Source organism: Elephas maximus, chromosome 7, assembly GCF_024166365.1.
Source record: "Elephas maximus indicus isolate mEleMax1 chromosome 7, mEleMax1 primary haplotype, whole genome shotgun sequence".
NCBI lineage: Eukaryota > Metazoa > Chordata > Mammalia > Proboscidea > Elephantidae > Elephas > Elephas maximus.
The window spans coordinates 99,670,944-99,683,910 of NC_064825.1; the positions used below are offsets into that span (position 1 = coordinate 99,670,944).

At 57.7% G+C, this 12,967-nt stretch overlaps 1 protein-coding gene across 1 annotated transcript in view; it reads right to left on the minus strand.

Moving 5' to 3' along the window:
* Window positions 1-10,706, minus strand: part of ALX4 (ALX homeobox 4) — a 58,184-nt gene extending 47,478 nt beyond the window's left edge. The window contains exon 1 of the mRNA XM_049890929.1: window positions 10,159-10,706. Coding sequence (XP_049746886.1) covers window positions 10,159-10,609 — 451 coding nt within the window. The 5' untranslated portion in view covers window positions 10,610-10,706. The remainder of the gene's footprint in view (window positions 1-10,158) is intronic.
* Window positions 10,707-12,967: the final 2,261 nt, after the last annotated feature.

The following is a 12,967-nucleotide window of genomic DNA, read 5'->3' on the forward strand; positions in this document are numbered from 1 at the left end:
TTTAGGTTCTTGAAGCTCTTGGCCATCGAGAACTTGCCTTCTCCTTCCTAGCTGTCTCACCTTGGGCAAGGTACGTAGCCCAGGGAGTCCCAGTTTTCATCCATGATATAGGGATGATAATAGCATCGTCTCATAGGGTTGTGATAGGGACTTGACGAACTAGCACAATGCCTGGGGCTCAGGGAGGGCTCAGTCAGTGTAAGTCATCACATGGTGCTATGAACAACAGGTGGCTGCCTGCAACTCTAATCCCCCCTTGACTCACACCCCAGCAGCTACACTTCACTATTGTCCCGGTTCTGCAGATGGGGAAACTGAGGCAACAAGTCAGACAAGGCTTATCCAGACTCTTAACGTTTGGCAGGTTGAACCCACCTTCTGCCACCCAAGACACTTCTTGGTACAATGGATTGGGTATAGTGGTGGGGTCCAGAGCACCCCCCCACCAAGGATCCTGGAGGTGCCTCCATCCCAGCTCCTTTCTCACTGGGTGCAGGCCTGGCATGTCACAGGACCCCAGGGCCTCAGAAGTCCCACTCAGGGATTTTATGGATGGGGAGACCGAGGCCCTGAAAGGAGTCCTGTGCAGCAGAGCTGTGTGCATGTCTGCCTTCGCTGCTGGACAGTGAGCTCTCTCCTTGAAGGCAGGTGTTATCGAGATGTCCCAGCTCAGTGCTGAGATGTGGACCAGATATGAACCCGTATGGCTGAATGGGGGGCCTCAGATAGAGCCAGGTAGACCCCTGGACATCGGGGAGGCTCATACATCCAGGAGGGTGCCAAGGTCTCCATCTCCACTCTGAAACCTGGTCAGAACCCCACCACCACCACCATTTGTAATACTCTAGATTGCTGGATGGCATAAATGATTGATACTCTTGGTTGCTAACTGAATGGCTGGAGATTCAAGTCCACCCAGAGGTACCTCAGAGGAAAGGCCTGGTGACCTGCTTCTGAAAAATCAGCCATCGAAAACCCTAGGGGGCACAGTTCTACTCTGACACCCATGGGGCCATCATGGGTCAGAACTGACTTTATGGCAACAAGTGGTAGTACTCTCAAAGGGCATAACATGAGGGAGCAGGGGCAGGGACGAGAATTTCCTCAGGCAGAGAAGATGGCAGTTCAGGGAGTACCCGCGGGCACTCTTGCTCTCCAGCCTCACACCTCTGCCCCTCACAGATAGGAGAGGCCCAAATAGCCCATTTTACAAATGAAGGAAATGAGTGCAAACCAGAGAGACGAGTGGGCCCTTCCAAGTGCACACGGTGGTTTCCGCGGAGAAGCCAAGACATGAGCCCAGATCTCCTGATCTCCAGAGAGCATCCAGGAAGGAAAGGAGAAAGTCGAGGAGGGAAGAAGCAACCGCATTTCCAGACCCCACAGGAGGGCCCAGCTTTTGGGGGGAACTCCTACCTTACCTCGGCCTCCCTAAGCCCTTTCCTTACTCTGAGGTTCTGCCCACCTGGCAATCCAGGGAAGAGGGCACAAGCCCCACGGGCAGCCCTTCCTGCCTCACAGCTAACCCAGCCTCGCCTGCACTGCCTGAGTCGGGATGTCCCCCATGCCAGCACAGCCCCCAGTGGTCTGGAATTGCACAGTTACTTGGTGTCTCCCCTCTGGACCCATGGCAGGGACTGCGACCAGTGCTTCTCAGAATCCCCCACAAGGCCTGGCACACCATCAGGCAAAGTTTGGTGAGCAATGAGGAGATGGAATCAGGCATCCCAGTCCCCTCCTCTGTGAAATAGGACATTTGAGGACATCTGGGCTAGCAGATGTCTGCTGCCTCTTCCAACACTGGATAAACCCCCACCTTGATGCCATGAGCCATTATGTGTGTGGGGAGTGTACCTGGGTTCCTGGGGGTGACCTAAGTCCCAGGGCCTAGAGGATGACTCTGGCCCATGGCCATCCACCATGGGGGGGCCAGGGGTGGTAACGCAGTCATCTGGGGTCTGCGCTGGGTAGAGAGCAGGAGCCCCGTCCAGCTGATGGATGCAGCATGTCCACTGTGGTCGGGTTGATTCAGACTCATAGCAACCCTGTAGGACGAGTAGACCTACCCCACAGTGTTCCTAAGGCTGGAATCTTTAAGAAGCAGGTCACCACATCTTTCTCCTCCAAGTAGCTGGGGGGTTCAAACCACAGACCTTTCAGTTAGCAGCCAAGCACCTTAACCAGTGCACCACCAGGGCTCCTTTGCTTGTGGCACAAGAGCCTACACCTCCCTCAAAAACTCCACAGGTGCTTTCCTGCCCCTCCACTCCAATCCCCACTAGCACATGGTGGGGTCAGTTTGCCATCCGTCCTACCTGATGCACAGAAAGAGTGTGCTCCTTACTGGAGGGGTCCCAGCAAAGACACAGAGTGGATGAGCAGGGATCAGATTTTCCTCAACCCCTCCTGCTTCCCTTCTCAACCACCAGCAGCACCTCCGCCCCAGCAGTGGAAGGAGGAGATCTAGGTAGTGGGTTCTCACACTCCAGCTAACCCTATGGTAGGGCCCCATTTCTTCTTGAGCCTCAGGTTGCTCATTCATCAAATTGAGTCCCTAACTTGTAGAAAAGGAGTTCTTGGGTGGCACAAACGGTTAAGCGCTGTACTAGTAGTCAAAAGGTTGGCAGTTCGAACCCACCGAGAGGCACCTCAGAAGACAAGCCAACAATCTGCTTCCAAAAGATCACAGCCTTGAAAATCCTTTGGACCAGTTGTACTCTGCACACTGTGCGGGGTTGTTGTGAGTCGGCCTGACTCCACCGCAACTAATAACAACGACGTGCGGGAGATGGTGCCATGATGGCTTCTCTTTCACAATGAACCAAGGCACAGGACAGAGGGTACCCTTAAGAGATGGTGGGTGGGCTGGGTGGACCATGTCTACCGGCCCCAAGAGGACAGGCTCCGCGGACCCCGCCCGAGACTGGCCACAAGGAGCCTCTAACTGGATTACTCAGCCTCCCCAGGGAGCCTCGACCAGCGTCAGGAAGTCCACAAGTCCTGACACACGACCCCTGAGTTTCTCCAAAGCGCTCGTTATGCTGCACTCACTCGAGGGGAGCCTGGAGTTGCGCACAGCTACTCGCCCTCGAACGCATGCGGGTCTCATACGCGGGGTACACAGACGCAACCGCTAGGGAGCGCGCACGCCTCTCACACAGGGGTGCACACAAATTAGTGTACATGGCCATGCCCTGCAACACACTGGGACAGCAGACACGCAGGGCAGCCGAAGATGGGCGGAGAGCACGTCCAGAGGCGTGCACACCGGCTGCGTGCACACCCGCCGCGTTCACGCTGTGCACACGCTCACACAAACCTCCAGGTCTGCAATCACACAAACCAAGGTACTGGGATATGCTCACGGCTGTGCTTAACCACGCTCGAGGAAACACTCCGAACGAAGCACCAATTCTTCTCATTCTTCCAGCCAGTAAACATTTAAGCCCAACTGTATACGCCTGGAAGGATGTAAACTACAGGTCATCAGATAGCCGCTCGGTTTGTTCTCTTAGGAAAAGGTCCAGCACATAGTAGGTACTCAATAAATGAGAAGATAGGGAAGACGAGCAGAGACAGGGCACAGAAGTGGCCCGAGGGGCCAGGAACCCCATAGTCTTGGCTTGAATCTGGCCAGGTGTGGACAAGGACACTCCAGTGGTTCACCCTTTCTCCACTTTTACTCCCTAGTCTTTAGCCCAGAATCTGCATTCAACTGCCACGCCTCCCTCCCCGCCAAGCTGCAGAGGCAATGACAGGAGGGCGGGGAGAGGGGAGGCTGGGCACTGTGCCCCTTCTGTACACCTCAGGGAACACTCAGAATCCGTTTCCGCTTCCGGGGAAGCCTTTGCAGTCCATCTTACTCCAGATTTCTCCCGGATAAAACGGGATGTTTGTGGGGGTGGCGGAGGCAGGGAAGGGGGTGGCGGCGGGTCCAGACTGGTACCGGCACAGAGACCCTAGAGGAGACTTTGAAGTTGTCCAAACGCCCGCATCTCACAGAGCTAAATGTCAGACCCTGAGAGAGGAAGGGACGTCCCCAAGACCAGAGCGTGAAGGCCCGCTACGACCTACACCGGGACAGTGCGCTCTGACCCCACGTGCACCAAGCGGGACCTTAGCTTCCCAACCTAAACTGTCCGCAGTTTCCCCTTTCCCTTCCCAGGCGCTGCGGCCCGCACGGTCCTCCGGGAGCTCGGAGAACCAGCTCCTCCACCCCGACCTAGCCGCGGTGTCCCACGGTGTACGTGGGACCGATGCCTACATTTCGCCACCCCTGTTTTGAATTGAGAATCCGCTTTGAGAGAATCCGCTTTAAGAATCCACCGGCTCCAGCTCTTTCTCAAACCCTCAGCAGCGCCCAGCCGTCCCAAGTACGAGCGCTGCGGTCGCCCGGAACAACTGGTACTTGGCTGGCGGCGGCGGCGCCTCTTCCCCTTGTCAGTACCTCCCAGTCACTGCTGCCTCTTCAAAGAGTACCGAGGGGCACCGCGGAGGCCCTTCCGCTGCCGCTGGTGCCCAAATCCGAAGACGCCCACAGCCCTGCACCGCCACCACGTCAGTCACTCGCTCCTCTGGCGCTTCTCCTGAGTCTTATCTCCTCTCCCACTACCTCCTCCGTGGTGCTGGCGGGTGCAGGGTGGGCTGGTGGGTGCTGGTGAGAAGGCTCTTTGCTGTGGACGGGGCGGGGGGGGGGGGTCCGGTGGGCGGGTCTGGTGTTACTGAGGCCCCTGAGGCACCTTCCTGGACACATTGGAAACTTCCGTCCAAGCCATTGAGTTTTTCCTCCCCCTTGCTGGGAAGACGCCTTCCCGGCAGCAAGGCAGTTGCTGTCTCCGCGATGCGTGGCAGCCTTGTACTGGGTGGAGGTGAGATGCTTCCATTTGCACACTGTAGCTGACACAAGGAAGAGCAGGGCTGCACCTCTGGAGGGGCAGCTACCGGGGTTCACTGGTAACTCCAATCTCCGTGGAGCACCCGCCAATACGGGCTACGGCTGGGAGGGCTTGTTGGACGGAGAGGGTGCCCCTCCCATCCCTCAAAAGGCACTGTTTGAAAGATGGCCTTCTTCTTACTTATATCGTGGGGCTGCGGCTGGCCCGGAGGATGATATGTGGCTCCCACGGCCCCTGGGCAAAACTGGACCGTTGACTCGGAATTTGTTGGGCAGTATCACCACGTAGCCAGATCCTTGCAGCCTGGGTTGCCCAACGTGACAACCTGCCTTGTTACCTCAGTAGAGGGTATGGGGGAGCAAAGCCTTAGAGCAATGCCTGGGGAACCTCGAAGCTGCGGGCTCACTTGGCCAGGTGGCTCCGGGCAGGCGGCCTCTGGCCGCAGCAAAACGCTCTCAGGACCCCACTATCAGTGTCCCGGCCTAGGCCTGGGTCCTTTGGCTTCCTGAGCGGAGATCCGCTGGGGCTGAGGATGCCAGGCTCCGGATGCCAGCCCCTCTCTCCGATCAGGCGTTCTCTCTTCTCTCGGTGCACTCCCTCCCCAGCTCCCGTTTCCTGGCAGCGAGAGGCGCGGGGTTCCTGCTCGGCCTCCCATTCTCCTTGACTGCTGATCTGTGTGGGCTACTGACAGCTATCCCTGCCTCTCTCCGCCTACTGCCTCCGGGATCCCTGTTCAGGGGTCCAAGAAGTTGCCCGAACCTCAGACAATTGCGCAGGGTGCCCACCTCCCCTTACCCCTAGCAGCTGCGATGAATTTCCGTTTCAAGTGCCTATTTGCCACCAAAACCAAGCCGTGCGCATTGCTGCGGGAAGACAGAAAGGGGCTGAGGCCGGGCTACGTCCCTGGATAAAAGTACGCCCCAGCTGTTCTCCAAAATGAAAGTCCTCCGGGACCTTGGAGCGTTTTGATGTTTGATGTTTTATCTTGTTCTCCTGCCGCTGCCCCGCATCGCAGTGCATACGAACCAGGGTTTCCGTGACTCTAGGATGGCCCGGTCGCCGCGAGGTTTCCAACGCAGCTTGTTGTAACCTCGCACTAGAGACAGGACGGCGGCGCAAAGGCCACCCTGCTCAAATAACATTGCTGACAGATAACAAAGCAGGGTCCCGGCGCTCCGAAGTCTTCTGAAATGTTCTTAGAACAACTTAAATAAAAAGTTTTTCCCCAAAACATGTCGTGCACAAGGATGCTGTAAATATTTTGTATCTTGATGGGAGAGCTAGCCAGGTTCACCGCTGTACACACACGGAACAATTCCTTGAGCTTTCCACTTGAGAGCTGCGTATCTTACTGTACGTAAATCGTAATAAAGAAAGAAAATAATTGTGCAAATGGATTGATTTAAAATAATATTAGAACTTTAATCCAGGCCTTCTGTTTCTTCATTTAAGAATTTATGCATTTAGGCCGGACTGTTCTGGCTTGCAGAGCCATCCTACCGCAGGCTGCAGGCTATGGAAACTTACAAAGTAAAAAATTAAAAGCGCCTTCTTCTCCAGCAAAACTGACCAGGGAATCGCCACTGCCACAGAGTCCCCGCTCCTGGGCTCGAGTTTTTTTTTTTTTTTTTCTTTCCTCGATCATTCCACAATCACCCACCGGCTCTTTGTGCTTCTGCAAGCGTCTCCATCCCTCGCTGTCTTTGTGGGTCTCTCGCATACAAAAACACGCCCTGGTTCTTGGACTAAATTCGAATAAGACCCGGGTGGAGTTTACACATTTTGGGGTGTGTGGACTGTTTTGGTGCACTGCGTTTAATTCGAAAAATCAGGAGCAGCCCCTCGGCGGCGCCCCAAGAGTCTCCGACCTCTGAGAGTCCTCGGAGTCCCTGGTGGCGCCGAGAGCGCAGCCATCGGGGAGCGGAGAGCAATCTGCTCACAACGAAAACCTGCGTGCCCCGAACCGAAAGCGAAAGAGGAGGTGGCGGGGCTGCTCTCCGCAGGGCCCCGCGTCCCCGAGGCTTGGACAAGGCCTGGCGCGCCGGCGGCGGCTTGGGAAGCCCGGCCCCGGGTTTGGGGGCGAGGCGCCGGGGGCCTCGTCCCGGCCGCGAGAAGTCTAGTTGCACCATTGAGAAACCTCAAATCTCCGAACTACCGTGTCTACTGGGACCTCCGGGTCTTGTTCTGGGCTCCGCCAGACGGGCAGGGACTTCGGGAGGCCAAAGTGCGGAGCCGGAGCCAGGCGGGGCCGCTATTGCAGCTGGGGAGGACCCAGCGGGGCGATTTCGTAAAAACGCGAAGGTCTCTGTTCTCTGAGAGGGCTGCGGGTCACCTTGTTCATCGCCCTCACGGTACGGATGGGGAAGCGGAGGCCCCGGGAGGGGTCGGGATGCCTGCAGCCAGGTGAGGATTTCTCACCTAACCTTCGGACAACTCGGAGCAGATATCGCCAGCCGAGACTACAGGCGGCTTCCCGGCCGGCGCTCCCTCGGCAAGGCCCTGGCTTGGCCCCCAGGCCTGCACGGAGGCTTGCTCAGACCAGAGCAGCGTCGCCCCGAGGCTGAGGTCGGGGAGGAGGCCTTGGAGTCTTGCCTCCAGCTTGGCTCAGTATGCAGATCAGGGACCAGCTTCCAGCCCCGGACCCCCAGAGCCAGGAAAGAGGTTCCCAGGTCTGAGTTGCCTGAGGTCCGGACCCAGAGCAGCTCGAGGCTGAGGCCGACCGCAGAGGCCGGCTCTGCCTTCCTTTCCCCAGCTCCTGCGAATATCCCAGGCTTTTTCATTGAACTGCCTTTCCTCCTTTTGAGCTGTCAGTGTGTGCTCCAGCGGGCTTCCTCCCAGACGGCAGAGCCTCAACTCTTGGTGCTTCAGTTTCCCTATTTTGAACGTAAAGGTGCCTAATTCCTTTTCTATAAGGACCAGAAATCACCTCCTGGACAGGGCACCCCGGTGGAGAGAAGGGAAAGAACGAATAGTGCAGGTTGTTGGTGGTGGTAGCTTTGCCCTGAGTAGCTTCCATCTTGGGCATCAGGGCAACGGGGTCCTGTCTGCAAGTGGAGGCTGCCTTTTCACCCAAACTGCAGCTTGTGTCTCTGCCCAGACCAGCGGCAGGGGTCTGGCCTGCCTTGCTTTTGGAACTGGGGCTCACAGGTTCCAAACAGTGTAGAGGCTGGGAACAGAAATGTGGGGGAGGGAGGCTCTTGCCCCCTCGGTGGGGCCACGTTTACTCCTACAAAGGACCCAGTGAGGCCTTTCTAGTAAGCATCAGCCCTGATGCAGCAAACGGGCAGTTCCAGGTCAAGTGGCCGCCTTTCCCTTCAGGCCCAATGGCTATAGCTTAGGAGGCTCATGTGAGGGAAAGAATGTCTAGGTTGGAGTAAGGAGGCCCAGCAGGGCACAGAGGGGGTGCTCCGATGGGGTCTGCCCTCTCCCCTTTCCCTCTGGACCTGAAGGCAACTGGCATCTTCTAAGCAAGAAGTCGGAAGCCGTTAGGGCTCTCTGTTTGCTTAATACCTTGGCCTCCTCAGAAATGGTAAATTTCCTAAAATATAGAAATCCAGTGCTGTGGGAGGAAAAACACATGTCCCCTAGCTTTGTAAAATGAACCTCCATGGACCCCCCAGTCTGTGATCTGCTCCCACCCAATAGTCCCAAAAGCCAGGGACAAGGAGGGTCCTGGATGATGCCAGGAGCAGGGAGCCTGAGCCCCTGGGTCTGGGAAGGTCGTGCCTGTGGATAGTGAGCCCCCATCTACCTGAGTGTGGAAGAGGCACCTGTGTGGAGCTGTGTGTGCCTCTGGATCTCAGTGTCTGAACCCATTCTGGCAGGGGGGTGGCCAGGAAGGGCAGAAGAACTGAGCAATAGGCCACCCATGGGACCTTACCAGATCTCTCAGTTCTGTCCTGTGGGTTTGGGAGTGGGTGGCTCTGTGCAAGGCCACATGTGTGTGTGTACTTTGTGTGTGACTATGTTGGCTCATTAGGTAGATGTGGTGTGTGTGTGTGAGTGTATTGGAATGCAAGTGTAGACAAGCATATGACTGTGTGTATTTTTGTGGGTGTCAACAACCGCTATGAATTAGCTTGAGCCTGCAGGGTGATGCAGTTTGAGAGTGAGAAAGTATTTGCAGTGGGTTGTTTTCCTATGGCTATTCCACCCACAAGGCCTCACTTTTGTCCCCAGGCCTAGGGCCTGTCCATCTAGCCTGGATCACCACAGCCAGCCTTTGCCCCCTTAGGACTGGCTCATTTCATCAGGGCTCCAAGGCCAAGACCAAGGCCTGGATGGGAGAGCTCAGGCTACTGGCTGAGAAGGCTTTCCCCTCCCTTCCAGCTCAGGGATCGCCACAGAACCTTAATTCTATGGATGAAGAGAAGCTGGAGCTCCCGAGGTGACCCAGCCTCAGACTGCTCTGGAGAGGCTCTCTCTGCTGAAACGTCGTGGTGCTCTGGGGGCCCAGGCCTGTGTCCTACGGCCGCGTTCAAGGGGGCTTGGAGGTCATTTAGGCCACCTCTCTCGGCTTTACTTCAGGCTCAAAGAAGGACCCAAACTCTTTCCTCTTCCCACGGTCCCCCCCGCCCCCCCCCAACCTCGGACCCCGCGGCTTCCTGCCGCCCCGCCGATTTCTGAACTATTGTTCCAAAGCCGGTTCTCTCCAAAGTTCGCTGAGAGAGAGGCGCCGGGAAACCCTGCAGGGACCTTCTCCCCGCGGCAAGCTGCGCTCCGGGGTCTGGGACTCGGATCTCCTTAGTCCCAGGCGACTCCTGACCGGCACTCGTGTCCCGTCGCTGTGCCGCGGCCTCTCGACCGCGTTTGGGCGACTGCTCTCAAGGCTCGGCACCTGCGACGCTCCCACCTGTGGCGCTGCCAGAGGAGCCTCCCGGCTGACAGGGAGCAAGACCTCCGCACCCCGGAGCCCAGCGCCCGAGCGCCGCGCCGCTTGCCAGCCACACTTCTCGAGGCGGTGCGCAGCATCGGTTCCAAATTGGGCCCCGCCGGCAGCGCAAAGTGAGTGGTTAGCGAAACCGGCAACAAGATCGAGTTTAAAAGCCAAACTCTCCGTGCCCCAGACCAGGAGATAAGAAGGGGCATAACAGATCCCCGGACCCACTCAAGCCGGCGATCCCATTTCTCTAGCCGAGTCCTCCACCGCTCAGCCCCGTGCCTCCCCAGCCGGTCAACTCCTGCCTCTCGCAAGCGAAGGGGGTACTGGGGGCTGCCTCGGGCCCGGAGTCCCTAGCCCCGTGGGACCCCCGCGTGCACTTACCGTAGCAGGGGACCTGCAAGGCCGCGTTGTGACCGCCGCTGCCTTCCTGGAGCTTGAGGCTGCCGTCCGGGGGCGTCTTGCAGGCACCTCGCTGCAAGTAGAGATGCTGCTGCTGCGCGGGCGGCTGCGGCTGCGGCTGCTGCGGGGGCGGCTGCGGGGCCGGCGGCTGCGGCTGGGGCGGGAACTTGTTAAAGGAACCCCGCGCCCCGGAGCCACTGTCCAGGGGGGGCGCCAGGTCCTGCTGCCCTGCGCCGTAACGCGCCCGGCTCTTAGCGTCCCCGAAGCCCTGCCCTTTGGCAGCGGCCGACAGAAAACTTGTGCCGAACTTGTCGCCGCCGGAGAATGCCCTAAAAGGCGAGGAGCCCTCCCGGCTCTGGGACACCGGGCTGTAGTAGGCGTCCATGGTAGCGGCCGGCGACTCGCAGTAAGAGACGCAAGTCTCAGCATTCATGCCTGGCGTGCGCTGACCGCGGGCGGGGGCGCGAGCGAGAGCGCGAGGACGCCACCGCGCGCCTTGGCCGGGAGTTTGGAGAGGCGAGGAGGCAGTGGCTGTGCGCTCCGCGGGCCTGCTCGCTCGCTCGCTCCCTCCTCCCTATCCACGCCCGCCTCTCCCTTTCCCTCTCCGTCTCTCTATCCCACCCCCCCCCCCTTTTTCTCCTCCCTCCGCACAGCTGGCCCAGGGAAAGAACGGAGGGCTGTAAAAAGATTCAGATGTTTCGGAAAGTTGACCAGATCTCCCAAACCCACTTAAGGTTTTGCAGCAAAAAAAGAGTCTTTTTCCCCTCTCCCCTGACTCCCTCGTTCCTTCTCCCCCTCCTCCTGTCTCCCTACTCGCCTTGCTCCCGCCCCTGCCCCTGCCCCTGCCCCTCCTTTCCTCTCTCTTAAAGAGATGCTACTAACTTGCTGCCTGGGGATTCAATGCCCAGGCGCCCGAGGACCTTTCCGATCCTAGGCGGAGCCGGGGAGGTGCTAGGACCCCCAGGGCTCCCGAGGCTCGGTTGGGAATTGGCTGGTCCGAGCTTTGGCCTGGCGGAGGGGGAGACTGAGGGCATGCAAAACTTTAGTGACAGGTTAAAACAAAATAACTGGTTTTGACATTCAGAGTCAGATGGGCCGCTGGCCTTGGGGTGCAAGCGAGTCGCTGGGACGCTTCCGCACTAACTTGGCAGCTCTGGTGTTGGGTCTCAACCTTCCTACTGGTGCCTTTTCCTCTGTTTTCAATCCTCCCCACCATTCCCGGTCCCTCATGAATTAACATGGCCGTAGTCACCGTGGGCTTGGTCACTTTCACGTCTTATTAATTACTTCTCCCCCTCCAAGGGCATTTGGCAGGGATGCAGAGGGGCCTGTGTTCACTCAATACTGGAGAAGCCCTGAGCTGGGCCCGGCTACTGAAGCTTTAGAGCATTGCCTGCTCCCCTTCCTCCAGAGGCAGAGCCGCGCACGCCCCACGTCTGCGCCCAGCGGAGGGGACATTCTGGCTGGCCGGGTTGAGAGTGAAGAGTTCAGAGACCCGCTAGCCTCGCCCGATCATAGCGCTGTTCACCCGCTCACTGCGGCGCAGTTCTTTCCCACTCTTGCCTCACTGTCCCCAGCTGTAAAGTGAACGACTTGGATTTAGTGGACTGTGATTTCCCCCACTGGGGCGCGCCTCGGGGCCCTCGGACTGCCACCACAAGGGAAGAGAACTTTTGTAGCGTTTCGAGCGCCTTCCACACGGCTAATTATCCATTGCATCTAGCAACAACGTCCAATTTTCCGATGAGCAAGCCGAGGCTCAGAGAGGCGCAGTCAGCTGGCCGAGGTCACACAGCTGGGAAGTAGCAGCTCCGGGCGCGGAGCCCACGTACAGGCTACTCCCTCCATGGACTGGGAACTGGGACGCCGACCGCGCAGACTGCAAAGAAAAGAGGAAACAGGTCTCGGGCTGCGGAATGGCTCCGATTGGAGGAGATCAGCTAGAGAAACCCTAAACCACAGGGAAAATCCAAGGATCAAGGACGTACCTCACGGCGGGGCTGGGAGCGAGATGAGAGGTGAAGGGGGAAAATAAAACGAGAGAGGGCCTAAGCGCCCTGAATCTAGGAATGTAAGTCAACCTTGTGCACCTAAGGTCGCCCAAAGGAAAAAAAAAATATCTGGGGGCTGTGCTTCTACCCCCAACCTTATCCCAGCTAATCCTCGCCCCCATTCCATCCCTTGGTATCTCTGGCCCTTGCTGCACTGCAGACCGCGCACTCCCACATCTGGTTTCCATCGCCGCTTACCTTGAAGTGCTCGTTAATAAAGATATTCCGTAAACAGCGGCCTGGGGCCCCCGCAGCCCCGAGCCCCTCCCCCGCCACCAGTGGGGACCTGCGAGTCTCAAGCCACAGACCTAAACCACTTGAGGTGAGCGCATATTGTGCCAAAGCCATCCACAGGTCTTAGCATTCCTCCTGGCCACCCCCAACGGCCTGGTGATGTACATATTATTATCATACCCACTTTGCAGATGGGTAGACCGAGATTCAAAGAAATAAACTAATTTTCTAATGTGAAACAGCAAAAAGGGGTGAGACTGCCATCTTTCCAAATGCTCCTGTCCAGATGAAGCTTTTTTCAGTTCCTAGAACCTCCGAGTTCTCTGGCCTGTGCACCATTGCATAGGTGATTCTCTCTGCTTGGAATTCCAAAGCCCACCACTGTGATTTTGCCTGGCTAACAATTTGGGCTTCAGCTTAGAGTCCCTTCCTCCAGGAAGCTTTCCCAACTCTCCAAGTCAAGGTCGACACTCCCATTTGCTGCATCTCTGCCTCAGACTTCGTGG